General features: G+C 37.6%; 1 protein-coding gene across 6 annotated transcripts in view; it reads right to left on the reverse strand.

Annotated features, from left to right (window-relative positions):
• The window catches only part of ORC5 (origin recognition complex subunit 5), a 73,514-nt gene extending 63,707 nt beyond the window's left edge, over positions 1 to 9,807 (reverse strand). For 5 of the 6 annotated variants that reach the window (XM_074574528.1, XM_074574339.1, XM_074574615.1 and 2 more), the window contains exons 1-5: positions 9,755 to 9,807; positions 7,382 to 7,445; positions 6,763 to 6,946; positions 5,105 to 5,197; positions 1,590 to 1,787 (exon numbers count right to left, since the gene is read on the reverse strand). In XM_074574528.1, the coding sequence (XP_074430629.1) occupies positions 1,590 to 1,787; positions 5,105 to 5,197; positions 6,763 to 6,873 (402 nt within the window). In that variant the 5' untranslated portion in view covers positions 6,874 to 6,946; positions 7,382 to 7,445; positions 9,755 to 9,807. Of the gene's footprint in view, positions 1 to 1,589; positions 1,788 to 5,104; positions 5,198 to 6,762; positions 6,947 to 7,381; positions 7,446 to 9,722 lie in introns of all 6 variants that reach the window. The other variant, XM_074574433.1, reaches the window with a different exon arrangement.
• Positions 9,808 to 13,623: the final 3,816 nt, after the last annotated feature.

Consider the following 13,623-nt stretch of genomic DNA (forward strand, 5'->3'; position numbering starts at 1 on the left):
ATTTAAAACTACAGTACAACATCTGATTTTATACTGCTTTTGATTTATACAATAAATGATTTCAGGGATGAAGGCTGCTTTACATTACTGACCAAATAGAGGCTACATATTTTTACCAATAAAATACTGCTTATTGGACCCAGTGACACTCAGCTACCAAACACAAAGCTTTAAGGTCTTGACTTAAGTATATCTTACTTTTTAGTTAAATGAGAAACAAACCAGAGTTTCTATTTACAGCACAGAAACCATACCATGACCCTAGCTTGTGGAGTATGTCAAGTGGTTCACAGAAACAGCCTACTCACAGGCCTATAAATCCACAAGTTATTCTTTAGTTTTAATACAGATTCATCACCCTTCAGCTTTTTTAAAAAACTATACATTTTAGAACTGTCTGCTGACTTACATTAAAAACAGCATCTTGTCACTGCTGTAAAGTGCTAAATATTGTAAATGTATGAATGACTACAAGTTATATCAGTTCCAATTTTTCAGGTAATTAGAATGAATAAATTCATTTTTCACAAGTAATCACAAGCATTCAGCACCCATTCTTGGGTTAAGAGAAATATTTAGAATCCTTTGCATGAAAGTAAACATTTATCTTAATTTGCTGAGTTAATTGGGCTGAAATACTACATTATTTACTAGCAAAAAGAAATAGAATAAATTAGCATTGACAGTTTATGTTACCAGCATGCTGGTCTTCCATCATTCTCAATTTAAACCACTCTACAATAAATACAGATGACGCAGGTTAATATACATAAATTGATTTCCCCCATTCCTGCCTGCTCCCATGCAGAACAGAACTGAAATGCTAATTTAATACTTTAACACATGAAGCATTCTTTAATGGTATAGAACATTTTTTTAATTCAAATATTAATCTGAAAATAAAGTTTTACTATATAAAGTATTTTGTGAAATTCCCTAAAGGTTACCTGAGTGCTAAATTTTGTTCTTATGGAATTGTTGAAAGATGGCAATACCACTTTTGTGACAGTAAATTAAAATGAATTATCAATGTATAATTTCTTGTCTATTGTAAGTACTGGTACATTTTTTCTCTTCATTCAATTTTTAAGCATGTCAAATTTATTAACCTTATGAGCTCTAGGAAACTATAAGATAGTACTGTTTCCACTAAACATAATATGAAGTTATTTAACTCAGTGGTTAAGTATTTTTAAATGGAAATAAAACTTAACTTTAACCTGTAAAACAGAATGAAGAATGTGCCGTGCAATTATGAACTACTTGTTCGACTGCAGAAAAACAAAGCTGTATATTAGATATGTAGTATTACCACATACCTAATTTAACTATGCAGTATAATTTATGTTCATTATTAGTTATGCTACACAGTTTTTGTGCATAAAAAGTTCTAAAACCAGGAAAAATACAGAACCCAATCTAAAGCCAGTAAACCAAGGGAAAAAAATCTAAACAGTATCAACAGATTCCGAATTAGGCCCACAGGGAAATTTTGTGATCTGATCTATAATGCGCACATTTCACATACAAATTGGTAACAATTACTCTCAACCAAAATGAAACTAGAGCACTAAAATTATGTTACTTACAATGTATAATGTTTGATCTTCAAGCTCTTGACTCGCAACAGCTTGTTTAAAGAGACGTACAAAGTCATTGAAATTATCACAAGGCACATGAGAAATCTGTTCTGTCTCAGAAGAACAGTTTTGCAACTGGATTAGAATTTCTTCTAAAAGAAGTCGTGAAGTAAAGTATTCCACACAGTTCACAAACACATGAGGAAGCTGAAGAGGATAAAAAAAAAATACAACTCTATTTGGCTTTTTCAGTGTAAATACTTCAAAATCAGTTTTTCCTTCCAGATAAGACAATGAAAGAACCCACACCCTGACAACAAAATACACACCATAAACCAAAAAAACTTGCCAAAAAAGAATGATTACTTACTTAGTCAAAATATTAAATACCACAAAGTGAAGAGAGATCTGATGAATTCTCATATGAAACATACAGTGTATCTTCTAACTATGTTTAAAAACAGTGAGCAATACACAAAAAAGAAAACTAAATAGAATTTAGATCAGAGAAAAGATAGATTATTCTAACACATTACAGTATCATAAAATAGTTAATTACAAATTAAAGTGTCTGGATAACAAACTTCTCAAACTTACATTACAAAGAAAGTAATCTAGGAGCACACTCCCTAAAATTACTTGAATATTTTTGGTATTCACTGCATACAAATGATAAAACACAAGCTTCTACATCAGACACGTAATTAGCCTGCCTGTGCAGAACATTTTTAGAAAACTAGATCTTTTCAGAGTAAAGAGAATGTGGAAAAAAAACAAAGCATGAGATGATACATTTTATGGCAATCCATAAAATGTACTTTTAAGTACCAATTTAGTAATACTGAAAAGTTAAGGTCATTTGTCTATAAATTAAAGACACATAGTACCAGTACGCAAACCTACATAAGGCAAAAGAGGTAATTTTCTAGCAACTCTATTTCTAAGAAATAGATTATTTGCATCACTCCATAGTCTCTGGTAAGGCATATGCTCTTTTTTACACTGAACATTAAAACCTCTGGAAAACATTAGTCACTGGGATACATAAGCATTATTTGCAAAATTAAACTTCTGACACAGGAACATGTGTGCATAACAACAAAAAAATCTGAGTACATCATTCCAGTCTTGCTGCTTAAAACGCAATATATGGCATATGATTCAGCAGATGTGGGAAAGTGTGGGTCTATGCTGGCAAGCCACTCCAACATGATGTAACAAAGAGCTTTCTTATTATTTTTAACACTGTTTAAAGAAAGCGGTTACATCTCCAAAAGCACCAATTCAAAATGCTGCACCTCCATAGGAGAAGGAAAGCTGGGTGCCTCAGATGCGATTCAGACCACCACAATATGTAGGAGATACCTATACTTGGCAATAGGAAGTTCTGTAGAAAGAGTTGCTTGCTGCTTAAATCCTATTCCTTTCCAAGGTCTGGTCACATCTTTAGATATATTGCAAGTGGGTTGCACAACGTTAGGCGCATTGCACAAAAGGTTACTGCATAAAAAAGGATCATGACCACTGCCTCCATAGAATTTTTAATGAAAGGGACAAAATCGCTGTTTTGTATAAAACCCAGTCCTGCAGATAAACGCACTCTGGACATGCCTTAAGTATCAGGGCTATGAGAACAAATAAGTGGAACTTTATGGTTCAGGCGTGATGTAGGCACCTGTCATTGGATTTAAATCCCTGAAGTACATGACTGACAAAAACATAGGCACTAATGGGTTTAGATGGAAATTTCTGTGATGACATCCTTCAACTTAGGAGGACTTTAAAACCTCTTTGGGGAAAAATTAGAACATGAATAAACACATCTGCTAGCAGAAAAAAAGGGGCCACAAAAGTGGCAAGAACCTAGTATCTAAAAATCCTCTGACCAGAGAGGTACTGCAATGGACTTACGGCTGTACCTCTCTACGTCATTCTTCAAAACAACTATTTTTGTAAGAAACATCTTCAGCCACAATGACACACTACTTCTATGTAGTTCAGATTTTCACATGATGTTTAAAGAGGAGGTTTCTTTGCCTGCAGTCCTTGCAATTGAAATAAATCCATCCCTGACAAAGTTCCTACTTAAGGTTAGTAACACATAGCAACTCTAGTATTAACCATCAAGGATATGTCATGTCCCAGTGGACAGCATTAAAGCAGTTTTTTTTTTCCTTAACAGTTGGGGAGAAGAGAGTTTGTAGTCACAGCTTCCTAGGAGTGTAAGGCTCCAAATTCAAAACTGTACAATGAATTTTCAGTGTTTCCACTTTACCTATTCCAACAACATCTGTCTTATCAGTCCTCCTTGACCTACTTCTAACTTCTAACTCCTACATTATTTTCTAAGAGCAGGAATCCGAAGGAAGTTTATCTTGGATGGTGAAGATGAAAAAGAACGTCGAGTCCTAACATTTATGGAAGTTATGCTCATACAGGAGGAAGCAGCAACAGTACTGGCATGGGAGAATAAGATCCATCCCACCAGCAAAGACCTGGCAATACCAAACTTAGTAAATGCAAACACACCCGTGGAATTAATTCTATTACATCAGAAACTGTGAATGGCATCCTGTTCCTTGGGGGTTTTTCAAACAGGTTCTGAAAATATAATACTAAAAAGGGCTATCAATACACTTTTTCCCATTTAGAGGCGATTCATTAAAGAAAAGAATAATTGTTTATTGTTCAGGAATTAAATCAATAGTTCCTATGCAACATTGTTCCAACGTTTTTGAACTCCTGCATTGTTTCTTTTTTCAAGTGAGAGACAGATTTTCCTGCTTCTACGAGGGGGCTGACTGGAACTAACCAAATTTGCTGCAATGAATACAACATTCCCTCTGACTACAGCTATCAGTATCGGGAAAAATAGTAGTTGCCTGATATTCAGCCAGTGAATTTCACCATTTCAGACTCACTTTTTTTTCAGCTAACCTGTATAGCTTGAAAGCTCGCTTTGAATTCTTTTAACAACTTCAATAACATTAAGCTCTTAGGCTTACATTTAAATAGATCACAAACCTCCAACTGAATATAATTAAAATGAGTTTGTTAACACAAAACAGATAAAACAAAATTCCACTACTAAACTCTTCTCACTACTCTTCACATACACTCTCACTCTCTTCATATACAAGTAAAATTAGTTTAAAGGACAATTACAAGAAGTTTCAAAAAAGGTATACTGTAAGTGACTCTCAGATTGAACTGGAATCATAAGAGTACTTGTCACTGGAGCTATTTCAAGTTAACTCCTTTTTAGAGAGTTAAACAAAATTTTGCTCCTTTTTTTCTTAGAAAGGTTATATGATTTATATCACATGTCAGTATGTACGACTTCATTTTATCCTAAGCGCACTAGTGAGAAGAACGATGCATTCATCACACACTAAGTGGAGAAGAAGAATCAAAAAGGCAGAAACGGCTGAGGAAACAATCCATTTTGAGAAAGCAGAAGCTAGTTTGAGGGATCATCTGTTAAAAATAATTTCTAAATTCAATATCCATTGTGAACATCTTACCTGTAAGGTGTTTAGAAGAGTCTGTGTCACATAGGTCTTACCACTAGATGTATGTCCATAGATAAAGATGGATGGAAAACTAAACTGCTGACGCTAGGAAAAATAAAAAAGTTGTTGCCGTTTCAATTCTTATTTGTCATTCAACAGACAAAAGATTTACCAAAAAAGTTTCCCTCCAAAAGAAAAGTTACCTTTTAAATTGAGGCATTAAATATAAAGTACGCTAATTATTATGGAATCAAAGTGATCAAGTTTTATGTTTCATCTTCACTGAAATGCTGGGAGACTAGGTCCCAAGAATCAAGTACTGCATAAAGCTACCAGTGAAACTGCTGTAACATGAGGATACATTTTTCACTGGAAAAACAAAACAAACCAAAAAGAATGAAAAAACCCAAACCAAAACAAACAAAAAAAAACCCAAACAGAAAGAGAGAAAAGCAGTGGGACCTTAAATCAAATTAGTTAACTAACTGAAACATCACCTTGGCAAGCACAAAGTACAAGCTTTATGTTATTCTACTTTCTGCAAACACTACAAATTGCTTTTCTTTCCATTAACACCAAACAGAAAAGAACTAAATAGTTTGGTGGAGGAGATAGTAAAGGAACTCACTTTTCTCTCACAAGGCAATATTTGATACAATACCTCTATTTATTTAATGGTACTGATGCTGTATATTTCATGGATTTTTTTTTAAGTTGCGATGAAAATAATTAACTTGTTCTTTCTATTTCATTCTAAACAGGTATTTATTTTTGTGTTTTTCTCGTTTCTAAGAATCTTGACTTAAAAAATGAATACAAAAATAAATTTGACACTTTTTATGAAAAACGACAATATTCAATTAATCCAAGATGAAGGCAATCTTGTGCAAGATATGTGGATACTCTAACCTGCATATTTAACAAGAATTTAAGTATCTCTTTTTTTAAGACTTGTTGCCACTATGCTTGTACTAAATACATAAAACTTAAATGCTGTAATTTGATGTAATTATTATCTATAATTAAAGGCAGAACCAGAAACAGATACTAATTTCCATTTTGTTAAGTGAATGTAAATCAATATATCAACTGCCTTTAAGTCTGCAGATAAAGACCTCCATTACTTTTTAATACAACTTTGCCAAGCAGTAACAGAATCACTTAACAGGCCAGTGACTTCTAAATCTTATGGCCAGCAATAGAACCAAGAATCAGACCGATTTCAGTAATAATCAGACCAATTTAATGTACTTCGAATTCAGGCACACAGACATTAGATTAACAGGCTAAAACCCAACAGAATTTCTAAACTGACACTGAAAAAAAAAATACCCTAGAACTTTGGATCAGGGGACAGACTTCCTGGTACTAACTGGCAAAGACGAAACAGAATCATGGAGAAGCCTGGCTTCAGAGACAGTAATGCACAAATAGCTGTAAATTTGTTTAGGTCCTTCCAGCTGCAAAACAGCTTTCAACCTTCAAACTTACCAGAATCTATCTGCCAAACACTAATGTTAAAGATGGTTAACAAAAAAAAAACCAAATAAGAAAGAGACAATCAACGTATGTTCAAAATGACACCACAAAAAACTCTTAAGTTGCTACTCTCCCCTCTGAGACAGCAGAACTTCTTTGTTCTATTCAAACGTACAATATAAAAGCTCTACCTCTCCAAATATTGACAGCAACATGGACACTTGGGATTCTCGACATGGCACCAAACTTTCTAAGTGAAGTAGTGTAGCTGCTGGGTACGCTGGATGTTCAAGATTAGGCATTTTGATGTTCCTGTAGTTAGTCACCTAAACATGCATGTCCCATTTGAGGTGCAGGGACAAGAAATAAAATGATCTGGAAAATAAAATGTTTTAATTATCATTTGCTGTCATATACATAAAGGAAGAAAATGAACAGGAACTGACATAAATTTAAACATTCTAGCTCAGGATAATGGTATAATTATGATAGACTTAAGAGACTTCATCAAAACCGAACGTTACTATGTAAGGCATTATACATAGAGAAAGGCATACACAGTATGAGCAAATGAATATAACAAAGAATTGTCATAGTTTAGTTAACTGGAGAAATACATATTTCATTCTAGTTTTATATAAATTTAAAAGTAGCAAGGGAATAAAATGAGGAAAGTAGATTAGTCACAGATCACCACCTCCCTGGACAGCCCATAAACTAGGATTTACAAGTAACAGAGAAGAGGTAGGGCATAAGGAAAGATCAGGATGACAAAATAATAGCTCTTCACATGTTAACAGAAACGCTTACCCCAGCTTAAAAGCAGCAGAGGAATATGAAGAAAATCCAGCTGATGGTAAGACTGGAAGTACTCCTTAAAAACAGTAGAAGCCCAAATGAGTCAGATAAAGCTGTAATAATAATTACAGTCTACCTTTTAGATAAGGAGTAGTCAAGGAAGACTGCAGGTCTTGATTGTCCAAACACTGGGAAGGCTCAATTTTAGTGACAGAACATGGAAAAACATCTCAAAGATACTACATTGCAGCTTCTAAAACTGCTGGAAAGATGGTACATTTGTCTGTAATGATATGGATGATGTGCAGAGAGAGAACTGAAGTAACCTCATGAGCTGGATTATGCTTTGTAAAATGAATGTTTGGAAATTAAGGTAGGGTACTAAAGATCTCTCATCCACAGATAGGACGATCTGTAAGTTATCAAGACAAAGATAATGAACAAAGCACTCCAAACACATTTAAATATAAGTATTTACAGACAAATGTGTTATGTTGGGCCTAAGTACAATGCCACGTGAGAAAAGATTACGTTAGCAGAAGGAGATCAGAAACAGCATGGAAAATGGAAAACAAACTGTTCTGAAGCAAAAAAGCAATACTGGGTTGCACTAACAGGGGAGCTACCGGGCTACAAGGAGGTTCATAAATACAAATGTATTTACGGAAATACTTAATAGAGTTCACTTTGGGACCAATCTCTATTAAGTATTTCCATAAATACATTTGAAGAAAGATTTTTTTTCTTTTATTTTTACGCTTTGCCTTCAGTGTTTTCTGAAGTAAAAATTGGGATTGTAGAATCATCAATAGAAAAACAAGCGGAATTAGTAAGGAAAAAAAGGATAGCCCAAACAACAGAAGTAATGCCAGTATAATAAAGTTCAACACTTCAAATTACACATATTTGTAAGTGTATCACAGCTAACAAGAACTACAGTTAGATATCAAGAAACTGTAAGTCTAAAACAACCTGAAAAATAAACAAGTCAAACACATAATAAGTATGAGAAACCAAAGTAATGAAGCTATCGAAAAAACAAACATAATAATATGTATCAGGCAAATTATTTCCCATACAGTCAACCATGCAAATATCCTTGGCTCATTTTATCAGATCAGCAAGATCAGCCTTCAACAGGTATGACCACCTGTCCACTCTGCTATTCAGGAATCTATACAAAATGGAATGAAGATTTTAAAAAATGAATAGCTTGATAAAGTTGCTCTCTAAAAATGAGCTAGGAATAAATATCATGGAAGAAAAAAAGACAGTAGCCTCCAAAACAGAAGACAACCAAAGAGGGGAGGAGTTTTAGAAAAGACAGAAAAGTTTGCATGGAATTAAAAGGACAGCTTTTTTCCCTCCACTGACTAAATAAGGACAGGGCTTGACTAAGTGTCCTAAACATATCTAAAGCCATAAGGCACTTCAGCTTCTCCACCCTGCTGCCCAACTGCACTCCAGCAAAGTACGAATCGCCTGTTGATCACACCATACCTGCCAGCCCGGTTTGCTCGTCTAACACCCTAGCACGTGTCAACTTATACTAAACACATTTAAGCCACTGGGTGAAAATTTACATCTCTACTGTAGACTATATGTAGGTGTCTTAATCTTCAACAGGATCCCATCCTAGAGGTGACAAGAGAAAGGATGCTTAGAGCAACGTGTTCACAAAACAATTAATTTAGATTACATGGCAATGCTGACACAGGGACTACTATCAGCCACAGCTTGAATTCAGGATGCTCCTGACCGGGGGAGGATGTACGAAGGAGGCTGTTCGTGTCACTCCAGCCACATCAGGAGGGACAAAAAGCACTTTCTTTCCAGCCGAGTTCCGGTAAGGATACTAAAAGCCCAACAAGTTAGAGTTGATGGCCGGATGTGATGATTTAGCAGGAGTTCTCTGACTGTATTGGTCCTAAAACATCTACTCTTGGCACGTCTTTCTGCATTTTAGCACAAAAGCTGACAGAACCGAAGAGCCTCACACCGCTCTGCTTCCCCTCAGGTGCCACGAGCCCCCTCGCCCCGCCGGGACACCGCCGGCACAGGCGTGCCCTGGCTGAGCGGAAAGACCACCCCCGGCCCCGGCAGCGCGGACCGGGATAAGGGTCCCCTCAGCCACGCGTCCGTAGGGCTGAGGACAGGCCTCAACTCGGGGGGCGGCTCTAACCCCGTCAGCCCGGGCGGGAGGCGGCCGGGACCCCGCGGCGATTCCCAGCTACAACGCAGCGGGAGCAGGTTTGCCCCATCACCTCGCTCCCCTCCTCTCCCCGCCACCAAGCACCACAAACCGACTGCCCCCATCCCGGACCCGCCACCCCACTCCGCCCGGCGACCTCACCCCAGCTCCCCACTCCCCAGCCGCCCGCGTACCGGCTGCCGCGGCCGGCCTCCGCACATGCGCAGACCGGCTACCCAGCCGCGCCTTCCGCGGGCAGTGCGCAGGTGCGGAGCCCGCACGCATGCGCCCTGGGGAGGTGAGGCCGGCCTGTGGCGGGCGGCGCGGGAAAGGGCGGGAAGGCTGTGAGGGGGGGCTGTGAGCGGGGGTGGGCGGCCGCTCTGCGGCGGGCTGACGGTCGGTGGGTCCTAGGGCTGAGGCGGTGTCTTATCCCACAGGGAAAGCTGTGTATAGCGCATGTCCCTGCGCACAGGTGTCTGCGGAGCCATGTCTTGGAAGCCACTTGCCAGCAGTTTCCTCAGGGAGAGGAGAGCAGTGGGTTGGCGTAGGGAACCTTGTGTCACCGAGGAGGAGCCGTGCTGGTGCTGAGGGGTCAGGCCCAGACCTGGGGCCCAGAGTCAGAAGGAAGTTGTGGCTGCGGTTGTGGTATTTGCTAGTTTAACTCCTGCCACCTCCCTTACAGGCACTCAGGCAAGCGTTTAGCATCTCGTAGCTGGATGTGCAGATTTGAGGGTCAGCTTCAAGGTGTATCCTGTGAGGGGGCAGTGGCGTCGGTCACAGGAAGGGTCTGGAGGTGTCTGTCCTGTCTACGCATGGAAAATAAATGTTACAAATAGAGAAGGGACTAAAAAAAAATCGACGTCTAATTGTGCACATAACACATGTTAATAGCAAACACCACTTAAAGGCATGGGCTGTGGAGTCTCTGCTCCAGTCAAGCTCTGCAGACAACACTCTAAAAATGCACAAGATGTTCAAATTACAGTTAAAGTTATCCTATGCATAAACCTTGCACATTGTATTAGAGAAATAAACATGACAACTGCACACTGGGTTATGAAAGCTAAAGTGATACTCTCCCTCCATAGTCTGAGCTGGGTGAAATGTTAAATAAGTAAATAAAGCTTGCGTGACTCAAGCATGATTTCTTTTTAACAGTCAGGTTGTTATATATATACATGTGCATTCACAATCATCATGGCTTGAACAGAATTTCAGATCTATAGTTATATATTGTAAATTAATGGACCAAAACCATCCTGAATGGAATTAGGAAAAGAGAAGCAGAAAAAGATGCAACCGATTCTGATTTATGGTTATATATACCAATTTGTGTACAGTCATATTTTTAAAATGGTTTGTTATTTATCACAGTTTTGCCAAAGCATAATAATAATATAAAATTATATTTAATGTTTACTGGGCTTGTATATATGTGGGCAAAACCTGTAGTTTTATTAATTCAGTCCACTTTTTTTGCATGTTAAAAAATCTTAATTTGAAATAATAGGTATGTTTTAAAGTGTCGTGTCAATGCCTATGCTCCCAGCAGAGTGAAATACTTTTTTTCTAGCTGTTGAAACCATGGAATCTGTTGGGGCAGATTACTCTGCCTACAGATAGGCCGTTTTTCAGAAAAAAACAAATATAATAACTTCAAGGAGTCTCAGAAAGCCCACATTTGTATAGCCTATCTGGGAGTTGAAATGAAATACTTTGAAAGCAATTCTTAGAATTTGAATTCAGAATTTGCGCCTTCTATCTGAAATTTGGCTTTGAGTTGAGCAAGAATCCTAAAATGAGAGATTAGTCTTTTAACAAGTATTCGCTTTAGCGATTCTGTGGGAGCGTTGATGGTTCCAGCTGCAGTCCCTCCCAGGGTCACTTCAGCACAACGTAAATCCCTATTGCCTCAAAGAGGGGAGTCTCACTCTCCCTGTTCCGCCCCTACTTCCACTCATTTTCTGGCCGTAGGATTTGGGTGGTTATGAAGAGAGCTAGCTCAGTGAACCAGTCCAGCTGAAATTAAACGAAACCAAAAAATAGTTACATCAGTAATTGCAGCCTTGCTTCCAAAAGCCTGCTTATTAACTGGCTGGGACCACCACTACTGTCTCATTTAGCTCCTAGCCTGGAATTCAAACAAAATACCCGGTAATAATTCTGTTTATTAATCCAAAGTGGCACCGTTATTATCATGAGGTAGAAACCAAAAACATGTATCTGCATAGCTTTTACAATTTAAAGTTATTAAGAATATCTGTATTGATTGAAACGGTGGGACTATAATGCTATGTTTTTGCAGGGCTGACCTGATGTGAGTAATACAGAATCCTGGACCCTTAAACCTGCAGATGAAAAACTGTTACAGAAGACTGTTGAACAGTTCTGTCCAGTTTGTCAGGCTTATCAGTGTCCATATATTCCTACAGGAAGCCTCTACTTCCCAGTAAAACGGCTTAAATTTAAGAAGCGTGATTTTTGATTTTTCATTCAGGAGGTCAAATCTCTTAAGTAGCAGTTGCTAGAGACAGGATTCATGGCTAGGTATCTAGCTGGTTACGTGTAGCATAATAATTTTGTTTTGGTTTACATCTCTCACTGACCACAGTTTTCACTGATGTTACTGAATATGCATTTCTGCACAGCTTTAAATGATTTCTTAATTTATACTAAGCTGTCACATGTCTTTTTATCTTTTTCTGACTATGAGTTGCACACATATCAAATATATTCAAAATGAGAACACAAACAGTAAACTGAGGTTTGAAACTTGCATATAACAGAGCAGGAGAGAATCCTTTCTCATTCTGTTTATGGTCAGATATCTTATATTAATACTTTTTTGTTTGTCAAACTGATTTTCAGTACAAGTAGTGATTAATTTTCATTTAAGTTTTCTTATCCATAGCTCCAGTTCAGCAACAATCTTTTAAGTATAGAATATGCACTCGTTTCATTCAAATCACTGTGATTCCTCATTCCTTAAATTTACAAACGTGCCCAAGCGAGTTACAGGATTAGATTCTGTAATTTATGTATATAGTTCTAGATATACATATCTATATCTATAGAACTGTATAGAACACATACATATTCTATGTAGGTTCTGTATGTATGTAGAACTATAGAGAGAGAATTATGTATATAGAATATGTGCAGTATTTCATCTTCTATTTCTCTCAGTCTTTCCAAGATACATTTTACCAGAGATGCCATTGTGCAGGATGCTATTGAGACTGCATCTGGATTATTACTTCGCACTCTCTTCCTATTCAAAAAAGTCGATTCAAGCTGACAGAGGTGCAGAAAAGGGCTCTGACAAAGACCAGGGAGATAAGAAATTATTGCTCTGGAAAGATGTTGTCTTGAAAGCATCATTGAGGTGGTTTAAGAAATTACTGCAACCACGTTTCCTGCCTTGTTGGACGATACAGTTCTCTCGGCCAAGCCAGTGGAAAGGATGGTGTCATCATCTACCTCTACACAAGTCATCCATTTAACTTAAATTCCCAGGTAGACGTTATTTAAAATATAAACTGGGTGATTTTTCTTCAAAGTGGATGATGAGATCTCAAGTGCACACTGTGGTAGATGAACTAAGCTTAAATAATGAAAGAGAAAAGATACCTGCAATAACATCTAAACTGGTTTCAGCTTTATCTGCTAATGGCTGACACATCCTAAATAAGGATGGGATTTGAGCCTTGTTGAAGAACAGACACCAAAGGGTTGAGGAGCTGCTTAATTTAACGGACACCATTGTAACAGAGCAAATAAATATTTAAAGTACAATACTGCAGTAAGGAGGAACACAAACTTCAGTAAAATACACTAATAAAAGCAATCTCCTTAATGTTTATCCAGATGGAAACCTGCCGTTCCAATTAGTATTAAAAATGCATAATTAAATACATACTAAAAGAACATTTGAAGGGCAAAGGTATGTTAAACCAGACGACTTTGGTCTGTCTGAAGTACACCTACCTCGCTGCAGGCCATTCTGGGGAAAGTAGTTGTGTGCACCAGCCGTAGAACGGTGGTCAAGTGCATAATGAAGTGG

The sequence above is a fragment of the Larus michahellis genome, chromosome 1 (assembly GCF_964199755.1).
Source record: "Larus michahellis chromosome 1, bLarMic1.1, whole genome shotgun sequence".
Lineage (NCBI taxonomy): Eukaryota > Metazoa > Chordata > Aves > Charadriiformes > Laridae > Larus > Larus michahellis.